At 44.0% G+C, this 12215-nt stretch overlaps 1 protein-coding gene and 1 long non-coding RNA gene across 9 annotated transcripts in view; one reads left to right on the top strand and one right to left on the bottom strand.

Annotated features, from left to right (window-relative positions):
- Positions 1–12215, bottom strand: part of sema3bl (sema domain, immunoglobulin domain (Ig), short basic domain, secreted, (semaphorin) 3bl) — a 225326-nt gene that overhangs the window by 43233 nt on the left and 169878 nt on the right. For all 6 annotated transcript variants that reach the window (XM_059944004.1, XM_059944006.1, XM_059944001.1 and 3 more), the window contains exons 6-7: positions 7257–7373; positions 6753–6895 (exon numbers count right to left, since the gene is read on the bottom strand). In XM_059944004.1, the coding sequence (XP_059799987.1) occupies positions 6753–6895; positions 7257–7373 (260 nt within the window). The remainder of the gene's footprint in view (positions 1–6752; positions 6896–7256; positions 7374–12215) is intronic.
- The window catches only part of LOC132377729 (uncharacterized), a 163416-nt gene that overhangs the window by 141224 nt on the left and 9977 nt on the right, over positions 1–12215 (top strand). The gene's annotated exons all lie outside the window — the stretch shown is intronic.

Genomic DNA, 12215 nt, shown 5'->3' with positions numbered 1-12215 from the left:
TATTTAGACTAATCCAACAACTTTGTGCACATCCTAGAATCTTTTCAATCTAATGTTCTTGGCTACGCTTGGAGTATTGTGTTCAGTTCTGGTCACCTCATTATAGGAAGGATGTGGAAGCCTTAGAGAGGGTAGATATACCAGAGTAGATATACCAAGGTGGTGTCTGGATTAGAGAACATATCTTATGAGGAAAGGTTGATTCAGCTAGGACTTTTCTCCTTGGAATGAAGGTGGGGGTGGGAGGGTTGAGATGTGATTTGATGGAGGTGTACAAGATGATAAGAGACATAGATAGAGTGGAAAGCCAGAAACTTTTTCCCAGGGCATAAATGGTTAATATGAGAAGGCATAATTTTAAGGCGGTTGGAGGGATGTATAGGGGGATGTCAGAGGTAGATATTTTGCACAGAGAGTGGTTAGTGTGTGGAACACACTGCTAGAGCTGCTGGTAGAGGCACGCACATTAGGGACATTTAAGAGTCTTGTAGATAGGGTCAGGAATGAAAGAAAAATAGAGGGCTGTGGGGAGGGAAGCAGGTTAAAGGGGTGACACAATATTGTGGGCCAAAGACCCTGTACTGTTCTATGTTCTGTGTTCTATGTAACACCTTGTCTAAATGCTGCCTCTACTAGCCCATTGACCAGATAGTCTAGATAAGAGTTATATGGGAACATTGGCCCAACTCATCCAACCCAGCCATATTGCCCAATGGAGTTAGTCTGATTTACCTGTGTTTGGCCCATATTCCTCAAAACCAGGGGTTCCCAAACTGGGGGTGGAAAGGTGATTTCAAATTCAGTGGCAGTCTCACTCTTCGTATTATTTCACGTACTCCTTCTACAACCTCTAATGACACCAAGTACCACTGATATAGACCAAGACATCAGACTGCTCTGTTGCTGTGTTACTCTATTCTTGAGTTCACAGGCAAGAAGGTTTGTTATTTTAGCTATTGTGATTGATGAGAAACGAGTTATCAAGGATGGGTTATCAACAACATCCCTGCAAAGCTGTTCGCTCACCCTCTGATAAGGCTATCAGTTAAGTTAGTTAGTTCATCAAGTAATGAAGGGATTCATCAATCTGCCATGCATAGGCATTACTTCCTCTCACACACGCACACGCTATACACACATAGGCTTTATATACACACACTCTATGCACAGAAACAGGAGGTTCTGCAGATGCTGAAAACCAACACACGGAAAATGCTTGAGGAACTCAGCTGGTCAGGCAGAATCTATGGAGAGGAATAAACAGCCAACATTTTGGGTTGAGACCCTTCATCAAGACTGAAAGGAAGGGGGCAGAATCCAGAAAAAAAGGGGGAACACACACACTCTACCAGTCCTGAAAATGAATCTCAAGGTAGTGCCTGTATATGCTGATACACACTTTGACAATAAATTTACTTTGAACTTGTGACTCCACTTTCAGTCAACTATGCATTTATACTCCAAGATCCCTATGCTCTTAACACTCCTCAGGGCTCTGGTGTTCTCTGAGAAAATCTTACCTGAATTTGATTTGCCAAAATGCAACATAATGTTTTTTCCCTAAACTGTACAAGGTCCTTTGTGCATAGGTTCAGTCTGTAGCCTCCAGAGATGGATTAGTTGAAGGCAATTTTAATACGCAAGACTGCTTAAGAGCCTGCTACCTTTTCTCCAGACAGCAAGGCATAAATAAAAGGAAATACTCCGCTACATCCCTCAGCATTGGGGAACATTCCAGAAACATTTCTTTTGCTCGTGCTTCCATGTAATGAGACACAAACAGGGCTCTTAACATTCATTGAAAGGGTCGTCTAGGGGTTGGGGAAAAGTTTCACATGTTTCCTAGAAAATCCCATGAAAGGAATAATCCCGTCAAAACTGCTGAATAAGAACCCGTACTTGAACAGAAAAGGACCCATTAAAAGTAAAGTAACTCTTGTCAAATTCATAAAAGACTTTGTGACATCTACTGAAATATTTCCTGTATTAAAAATGGGACTTGTGTGTTCGGTTTCACAGTCTGTGTGTTTCCAGCTATGACAGCTTGGCTGCGAGAGGAATCTAATCATCTTCAGACTTAAACCTTAAGAAAATGGAAAAGTGCAATAAGCAAACATCTGGCCGATGTTAGTTGACGCAGAGAGCCCAGAGGAGTGGGCAAGCTGGGTGGTGAGCTGGGATTGATGAGGGACTATGTGATAATTCAACTTGTGAAATTCAAAAACAAAATGGTTGATGCAGGAAATCTGAAATAAGAGCAAAAACTGCAGGAAACATCAGATTTGGCAGCAATGGTGCAGAAACTAATTTAATGATTTAGGTCCAAGACCTTTCATCACTACATTTTGCTTGTAATAAGCACAAGAGATTCTGCAGATGCTGGAGATCTAGAGCAGTACACACAAAATGCTGGAGGAACTCAGCAGGTCAGGCAGCATCTACGGAAAAGAATATAAACAGTTGCCATTTCAGGCTGAGACCATTCTTCAGTCCTTCAGTCCAGCATTTTGTGTATTTTGCTTGTCATACCCTTATGATTCTCTAGAAGACTGCCTATTTTAGTATGTCAATAAAGACATTTACAGATTTCTACAGATGTGTGGTGAAGAGCATTCTGATTGGCTGAATTGCCGCCTGGTTTGGAGGCTTCCACGCATAGAATCACAAGAGGCTACAGCAGGTTGCAGTCTCAGCCAGCCCCATCAAGGGCACATTCCTCCCAACCATCAAGGGCATCTTCAAGAGGTTAGCCTCAGGTAGGCAACATTCACTATTAAAGACTCTCACCATCTAGGACATGCATGCAGCACAGTATCACAGTGGTTAGCGCTTTGCTTTACAGTACCAGTGATTCACTGATTGGGGTTCAATTCTTGCTGCTGTCTCTGAGGAGTTTGTACGCTCCCCACTTCACCACATGGTTTCTCTCCATGTGCTCTGGTTTCCTCTCACATTCCAGATTTAGGGCTAGTATGTTGTGGGCATGCTCTGTTGGTGCCAGGTGCATGGTGACACTATGGGCCTTGGACCAAAATCATTAGTTTCTGCATTCAGTCCTTAAATTGGCTTTGGTGTTATCTTTTCACAAAACCTATCCTGGGCCTAGCACATAAGTGCAATTACAAAGAAAGTACAGCAGCGCCTCTACTTCCTCAGGAGTTTCTGAAGTTTTGGCATGACATCTAAAAGTTTGACAAACTTCTATAGATATATGGTGGAGAAAATACTGACTGGCCTGGTATGGAAACACCAATTCCCTTAAATGGAAAATCTTGCAAAAAGTAATGGATATGGCCCAGTCCTGACCATTGAGCACATCTACGTGAAACACTGTTGAAGAAAACAGCATCCATCATCAGTGACCCCCATCACCCATGATATGCCCTCTGCTCATTGCTACCATCAGGAAGAAGCTACAAGAGCCTCGCACATTCAAGCCACCAGGTTCGGAACAGTTATTACTCCTCAACCATCAGGGTCTTGAACAAAAAGTGATAACTTAATTTGCCCCATCTTTGAAATGTTCACACAATCTATTGGAAGAACACAGTGGGTTGAGCAGCTTCTGTTGGTGGGGGGAGAAGGCTTGGGGAGTTGAAGGAATTGTCGATGATTTAGAACTGAGAGTGGAGAGAGGAGATGACCAAAAGTCAAATTCAAGTAAATTATTATCAAAGTACGTATATGTCACCATATATTTGAGATTGATTTTCTTGAAATTCATTTTCTTTGAGATTCATTTTCTTGCAGGAGTTTCCAAGAAAATAAAGCAATACAATTAAATTTATGAAAACTGTACATAAACAAAGACAGACAAGCAACCGATTTGTAAAAGAAGACAAATAGTGCAAATAAAAAAATAAATAAAACTGAAAATATGAAAACATTAATAAAACACAAGGGGTTGAACAGTACAGTCAGCGTTTCAGGCCAAGACCCTTCGACAGGACTTTTTCTCCAGTCTTGCCAAAGGATCTCGGCCTGAAACATCGACTGTACTCTTTTCCATAGATGCTGCCTAGCATTCTGAGTTCCTCCAACATTTTATGTTTGTTACTTGGATTTCCAGCATCTGCAGATTTTATGGTTGTGATTGGAGAACTTGAAGAGTCCTCAAAAGTGAGTCTGTAGGTTGTGGAATCATTTCAGTGTTGTGGTGAGTGAAGTTCATGAGTCTGATGGTTGAAGGGCAATAACTGTTGCTGAACCCTGATGGTGTGGGACCTAAGGCTCCTGTATCTTCTGCCTTATGGTAGTAGTGAGAAGAGGCATCTCTTGGATGGTGGGGGTCCTTGATGATGGATGCTGCTGCATGTAAATGTGCTCAACGGCTAGTATAAAGGGGAGACGGAAGTGGTGAATTAAGCTTGTATGATGGACTGCAGAGGAGTGCAAGATGATTGGCAGGTTGTGTTGAGGAGTTTAGAAAGTGTGGAGATGGGAGACTGTGGCAGGTGGATGAGAGAGGGGACAGATAAAGAGAGAGGTAGAGAAATTTATTGAGAGGCAGATGGAGCAAGGTAAGGAGAGGGAAGTAGGGGGAGTCTCCTTATTCAGTTGAATTGCAGATCGCTCTTCCAACCCATTTCTCCTCACCCCAGCTTTCCTCTTCTCCTACGAGCCACGAGCTCACACGACCTTGGCTCTGAACTACAAGGCTGTTGGTCCCTGTAGCAGTTCAGACACCTGATCACAATAATCTATGTGATGTTGGTGCAGCAGTAAGAGAGGGCACTTGTCTCAGAGGTGCCATCTTTTTTGACTTGGCATAAACTTTAGACCGTCGCTTGCATTCTAAGGTAAAGTAGAAAACACTATTCCACAGAAAGCAGGGAAGTTATGACCAGTCTGTAAACTAACACTTATACTCTCAAATAATATCATAAAACATAGAACACTACAGCTCAACACGCTCTTCGGCCCACAGTGATGTGTCGACCTTTTAACCTACTCTAAGATCAATCTAACCCATCCCTCCTACATAACCTTCCACTTTTCTATTATCCATGTGAAATGCCCCTTATGTATCTGACTGTACCACCACCCATGGCTGGGCATTCCATGCACCCACCACTCTCTGTATAAAAAACTAACCTCTGACCCTGATACTTCCCTCCAATGACCTTAAGATTATGCCCCCAGATATTATCCATTTCTGTCCTGGGGGAAAAGGTCTCCGGCCATCCACTCAGTCTATACCTCTTATCGTCTTGTACACCTCTGAAAAGTCCTCATCCTCCTTCTCTCCAAAGAGAAAAGCCCTAGCTCAGTCAACCTATCTTCACAAGGCATGCAGCCTCCAGGTAAATACCCTCTGCACCCTCTGCAGCCTTGGCAACAGCCACAGAATAAAAGAATGTCCTTTAGCACAGAGATGAGGAGGAATTTCTTTAGCTAGAGAATGACAGAGTAGATGTACTAACATGAAATTCATTGCCTCAGATGGCTGTGGATGCTAAGTCACTGGCTGTACGTAAGGCAGAGGGTGATGAGGGTTTTGATTAGTAAATGGTGCCAAAGGTTACAGGGAGAAGGCAGGATGAAAATGGTCGCAAGGAATAAAAAATCAGCCTTGAATGAATGGTGGAGCAGATCTGATGGGTTGAATGGCCTAATTCTGCTCCTATGTCATATGGTCTTAAAGCAGTGTGGAATTTCACTACTGAAGCCCATGTTGCAGCCTATGAGGTTAGAGGGAAAACTGCCCCATTCCCTGAGTTACCCAGCTGCAGCAGGGAGAGTGGAGTAGCGGACTGATGGACTCCAGTATCAGCACATTCCTAACCAGCGGTGTCCACACGTGGCTTTGTCCTAGATCCAGAAGACAGAAATGCATTAGGTCACAGTGCATGTTGGTAACTCGTAAACACAACAGATTCCGCAGATGCTGGAAATCAAGAGCAACACACACAAAATTCTGGAGGAACTCAGCAGGTCAGGCAGCGTCCACAGAGAGGAATAAACAATCAAACTTCCAGGCGGAGATCCCTCGTTAGGGATGAGTTATCCCAGGAGATGCTACATTAAAGCAAGTATCAAAGTATATTTATTATCAGCATACAAACATGTTACCAAATACTACATTGAGATTAATTTTCTTGTAGGCTTTCACAGTAAAAATTACAATAGAATTTTATGAAACAAAGAGCAACGAAGAAGTCGTCATGGGAGGCACAGGAACAGATATGGGACTGCTTCAAGTCGTTGAATAAGCCACAGCACCATGGACTTCATAAAGACATGCTTATACGACTGTTTCCCCACAAAATCATTGTCTTCCCCAACCAGAAGCCCAGTACTAAACAAGAGACGTGTAATCTGCAGAGGGCTAGATCGGTATCATTTTGGACTGTTGTTCCGTTCCGTGCCTTGTGGTGCATTGGTTGGCAAGATTGCCGCTTCTTTCGTATTTGTCTGTTTTTTACAAGGCCGAGTAGCTAGCTCAACTCTCAACCCAGCACAGACAGAAAGCATGCTAGGAGCCGGCTGGGTTCGAACTTTGACCAGTCGCCTTGAAGTCCAGTACAGAAGCTGCTACACCTTCGGCATTTAAGACCGGTGATCCAGGAAAGTACAAGAGTTCCAGGTATGACCTACAGAAGGTCATCTAATGTGCAGAGTTGGTATTATATTCAACTCTTTACCATTGGTATATTCTGTAACAAGTCTCGAGAGCATCAATAGGCTCAGAACATCCTGGCCAATGGGATCTCCCTCCATTCCACCAACCCACCCTTCATCCTCCGACTTACCGCACAGACACGGCCAATCCGGCTGTATATGGCTCGGACTTTGCCTTCCGACTCCATGGCCTTCTCCGTGAAGAAGAAGTAAACCTTGTCGTTGTCACGGTCAATGTTGTCTGGGATGAGGTGAGCCGCCACGAACTTGGGATCTGTGATAGAAGGAGATAGAACAAGAATGCAGAGATGGAGGTGGAGGAGGGAGTCTCTACTTCTCAGAGATGGGGGCTTATTCCTCTGTGTATTACAGGCATCTCAGTCTCAGACAATATGGACAATTTTAACTCTCAACTTGAAGCGCTTAACACTTCATGCTTGGGATTGCAGGGCGGGGGGGGTGTGGGATGGACAGGCTGAGTTCTGAAGAATCTGTGTATGCTGGAGAATGGGTGGCTCCTGGACACCAGCTGGGGTCTGGAGGACTAGATGTGAGCTGGAGGAGTGGCCTATATATACACCTCTGCAGTCTGTGTCATCAAGTTGACTGCTGATGTACAGTAAGATGCTGGTTACCTTGTAACAGTCGGTCATCAAGCTCAGTCCTCATGGCGGAACGGGTCCCTAGACTGCGGAAGATCACTTGTTCCCTCCCCAGGAAGTCGGCTGCCAGTCCCGAGTACAGCTCACCATCTGAACATTGGAGGAAAATGAAGACAAGACAGTCAATCTCTGCAGAAAAACCCTCCCGGCCTGTGACTAATCACTTCCATTTTAAATAATATAATGGGAAATTGGGGCAAATTTCTATATTTCATTTGCAATATATAAGAAGGGCATTTGGCCCATTATATTTATGCCAGTTCTCAGAGCCACACCATCAATATAATCTCACCACATCTCACTGAACCTGTGCTCTTGCACGTGACATCAACCTCCCCTTGATTCTCATTTGGATAAGGTTTTCAGTTTGACCTCTCTGGGCCCTAAGCTCTAGAATTCCTTCACCAATCCATCCTATGGCTCCAAAAATCCAATCTTCCTGACCAGATTTTGATCATTTGTTCCGCCCTCTCTTTAAATGACTAGTTGTCCTTGGTTGTCTTATCAAAACCTATTGAAGGTCTTTGTGAAGCAAGAGGGAGGGGCAGAGTTGCTTGTCCTGACCTCTACTGTTCCTGTATATAAAGCAAAGGATTAAACTTCATCCCAGTTGAGCTGATATACAATAGCAGTGGTATGGGCTGTACAGCTGCTCCAGAGAGCTGGGTTCCACCTGACCTCTGGTGCTGTCCGTGTGGAGTTTGCACACTCTCCCTGTGATCACAAGTTTCCTCTAATTGCTCTAGTTTTCTTTCACACACCATAGATGTGCAATTTAGTGGATTATTATTATTTTTCTTAATTTTATTTAGAGATACAGAATGGAACAGACCTTTCCGACCCAACAAGCCGCACCACCCAGATACCCACCTATCCAACCCTAGCCTAATCACAGGACAATTTACAATGACCAGCTTACCTACTAACCGGTAAATCTTCGGAAAGTGGGAGAAAACCCGAACACCCAGAGGAAACCCACACACACTGATGGGAAGGAGTCTACGGAAAGAGGTGAACAAAGCCCGGTCCATCAAAGGCAAAGTCCACCCCGCACCCCCACCATTGAGCACACATACAAGGAGCAATGCCAGGAGAAAGCAGCATCCATCATCAAGGATCCCCACCATCCAGGCCACGCTTTCCTGTCGCTATTACCATCAGCAAGGAGGGACAGGAGCTATTGGTCTCTCACCAGCAGCTTCAGGAACAGTTAATACCTTTCAACTATCAGCCTCCTAAACCAGTGTGGATAACTTCACTCACCTCAACCCCAACTGATCCTACAACCTATAGACTTACTTGCAAGAACTTACGTTCTCAGTATTATTTATGTTTTTTATTTGCACAATTTGTCTCCCCCTCCATATTGGTTGTTGGTCAGTTTTCATGTGTAGTTTTCATAAGTTCTTTTTGTTGATTGAGAAACAGCACAGAACGGGCCCTTCTGGCCTTCCGAGCTGCACCACTCAGCTAAACACCCGTTTAACCCTAGCCGAACAACGGGACAATTTACAATGACCACTGTGGCACTGGTAGTGTAGAAGCAACCACGCCAGACTTCAAGGCGAGTGGTCCCAGGTTCAGATCTGGCGGCACCTTGCACGCTTTCCACCTGCGCTGGGTTGAGCGTCAAGCTAGCAATTCGGCCTCATCAAAAACAGACAAATGCTAAAGAAATGGCAAGGTTGCCACCAAATGTGCCACAAGGTGCTGAGAGAAATAACAAAGAGTTAATCTGCTAACCAGTACATCTTTGGATTGTGGGAGGAACCCCACAGGGAGAATATACAAACTCCCTACAGACAGCAGTGAGAATTGTACCCCGGTCACTGGAACTGTAAAACATTGTGCTAACCACTAGGCTACCATGCCACCCCTATGATATCCTATTGTATTCTTTATTTTAAATGTTGCAAATGCCTGCAAGAAAATGAATCCCATATATAGTATACAGTGTCGTACAGTTTATATAACATAGAAACATGGAAAACCTACTGCACAATACAGGTCCTTCATCCCACAGAGCTGTGCCGAACATGTCCCTACCTTAGAAATTATCTAGGATTACCCATCGCCCTCTATTTTTCTAAGCTCCATGTATCTATTCAGAAGTCCCTTAAAAGACCCTATCATTTCCACCTCCACCACTGCCGTTGGCAGTCCATTCCACGCACTCACCACCCTCTGCGTAAAAAACTTACCCCTGACATCTCTGTACCTACTTCTGATAAAAAATTAACTTTAAATGCTGCTGACAAGCTGATTACACCGTTTTTTACTTTTTTGCAACTGAGTTCAGTACAATGATTTGACTTTTAGGAGTAACCAATAAACTAGGTGAAAAGCATGTTTCTTTCCAAAAAATGTGGTAAACCTTTTAACACCTTCCCAGCACAGGGATTTTGAGCAGTGATTTATAGAGAGAATTAAACACTTTGGATTATGAACCAGGAAGAGACAGAGAGAGAGAGAGAGAAGCACTACACAGCAGCATAGTGGAATTCAGGATTACACATGGTGCAGGGAATCCAGGCATGTCTGGGTCTCTCAGAGACTTGAAACAGGGATTTTGACAGCAGGGCTGCTCTTAAGGTTCAATTCTCGCTACCGAGGCGGCTTCAGTGAGGGATTTGCATCATCAAGAGGAAGGAATGGCATGTGTTTCCATAACAACCTTCACTGACCTCACATCATCCAAAGCCCCTTGCAGCCTAAGGTGTTATGTTTGCAGTGTTGTAATTGAGAAAACATGACTGTTAATTTATATGTTTCCACAGACAACTCTGAGGTAAGAGAAATTAATTGGAGGATACAGAATGTCCAAAACACTGGAGATAATTTCCCCTGTTTGTCTTCAATGTAATGCTACAAGATCTTTTACATTCATCTAAAATGGCAGATGGGACCTTGGTTTAATACCTGTTTCAAAAAGCATCTGTGCTTCTACTCCCCCAAGAGCATCAGGTTAAAAGTACTGCTCAAGTGTATGGAGATACTTGTCATAAAGAAAGTGCAACAGAAGTTCACCAGTCTAGTTCCAGAGGTGGTGGTCTGATGTAAAAAAGATTGGGTCGACATTGTCCAGAGTCATAGTGCCAGAGAATTATGCAGCCCTTCAGTCTAAGTCCATGATGACCGTCAACCATTTCTACCCCATTTCTGCACTAAAGTCACTTTATTCTCCCCACATTCCCAGTGGGGTAGCATGGTAGCGTAGTGTTCAGCACAACACTTTCCAGTACAGGCAGCCCAGGTTCAATTCCTGCTGCTGCCTGTAAGCAGTTTCTCCGTGACTGCGTGGGTTTTCTCCGAGTGCTCCAGTTTCCTCCCACTGTCCAAAGAGGTACTGGTTGGTTGATTAATTGGTCATTGTAAGTTATCCAGTGATTAAGCTAGGATTAAATTGGGGGTTGCCGGGTGGCATGGCTTGAAGGACCAGAAGGGCTATTCTTTGTTGTATCTCAATAAGTAATAAAATAAAGGCATAAGCAACTTGGAGTATTGTATACATTTCTGGATGCCTCATTATAGGAAGGATGAGGAAGCTTTAGAGAGCGTGCAGAGGAGACTTACCAGATGCTACATGGAGTAGAGAGCATGTCTCATAAGGAAAGGTGAGCAAGCTAAGGCTTTTCTCTCTGGAGTGAAGGAAGATGAGAGGTGACTTGATAAAGGTGTACAAGATGATAACAGACATGGATTGGGTGGATAGCCAGAGACCCTTTCCCAGGGCGAAAATGGCTAACAATTTTAAGGTGGTTGGAGGAAAGGTGTCAGAGGGAATTTTTTTACACACAGCTGGGTGAGTGCGTGGGAAGCTCTGCAAGGGGTGGTGCGGGAGGCAGATACATTGGGGAAATTTAAGAAACTCTTAGATAGACACGTAAATTACAGAAAAATGGAAGTCGTTGTTGGAGGAAAAGGGTTGGATTGATCTTGGTACAACATTGTGGGTCGAGGAGCCTGTATTGTGCTACAGTGTTCTATGTTCTGTATTCTAACTCCTCCTAGATTTTCTCACTCACCTACACACCAGTTGCAATTTACTGTTGTAGACTAACCTTCTAACCTGCACACCCCTGGAATGTAAGCAGAAACCAGAGCTCCCATTTCACCCAAAGTCCCAGTTCAGCAATGTCTACATATGTTCAGGCACTTCTGCACCTAGCATCACTTTATGTACATAACACCAGTCTACACTACTAATACCATTCCCCTGCCAAAATATGCAATGTCTGAGCTGTGCACTGGCAACAAGATATTCTGTAGCATTTGACCTGTCATTCCTCAACAGCATTTCCTAAACTTGTGATTGTAGTCATCGAGTCAAATAGCATAGAAACAGGTCCAACTGATCCCCACTAACCAAAAGGCCCATTTACGCTCGTCCTATTTGTCCGCACTTGGCTCATATGTCTTTTAAATGTTGTTAATGTAGCTGCCTCAACCACTTCTTCCGGCTCCTCATGCCATACAAGAATTGTATGTAGGCTCGAACGGCCGAATGGTCTACTTCTGCACCTATTGTCTATTGTCTATAATTACCCTCTGGATGAAAGCAGCCCAGAGGAATGAGTGGGGTCTCAGTGATACTTGCAAAATTCTGACAAGGCTGTCCCAACTGGATGCAAGGTAGCTGCTCGACGTAAGAAATAGGGGCAGGAATGGCCAATCTGGCCCATCGAGCCTGCTCCACCATTCAGTAAGATCATGGCTGATCTGGCCATGGACCAACTCCATCGACAAGCTTTTTATCCCCATAACCCTTAATCTCCCTGCAATGCAAATATCTATCTAAGTGTGTCTTAAATGTATTTAATGAGGTAGCCTCAACTGCTCCCTGGACAGAGAATACCCAATTTGCTACTCTCTGAGAAAAGCGGTTTCTCCTCATCTCCATCATAAATCTATTCCCGCAAATCTGAGACTATG

The sequence above is a fragment of the Hypanus sabinus genome, chromosome 19 (genome assembly GCF_030144855.1).
Source record: "Hypanus sabinus isolate sHypSab1 chromosome 19, sHypSab1.hap1, whole genome shotgun sequence".
Lineage (NCBI taxonomy): Eukaryota > Metazoa > Chordata > Chondrichthyes > Myliobatiformes > Dasyatidae > Hypanus > Hypanus sabinus.
The sequence above is the reverse complement of the archived record's forward strand: the minus strand, read 5'-3'. Positions and strand labels throughout refer to the sequence as shown.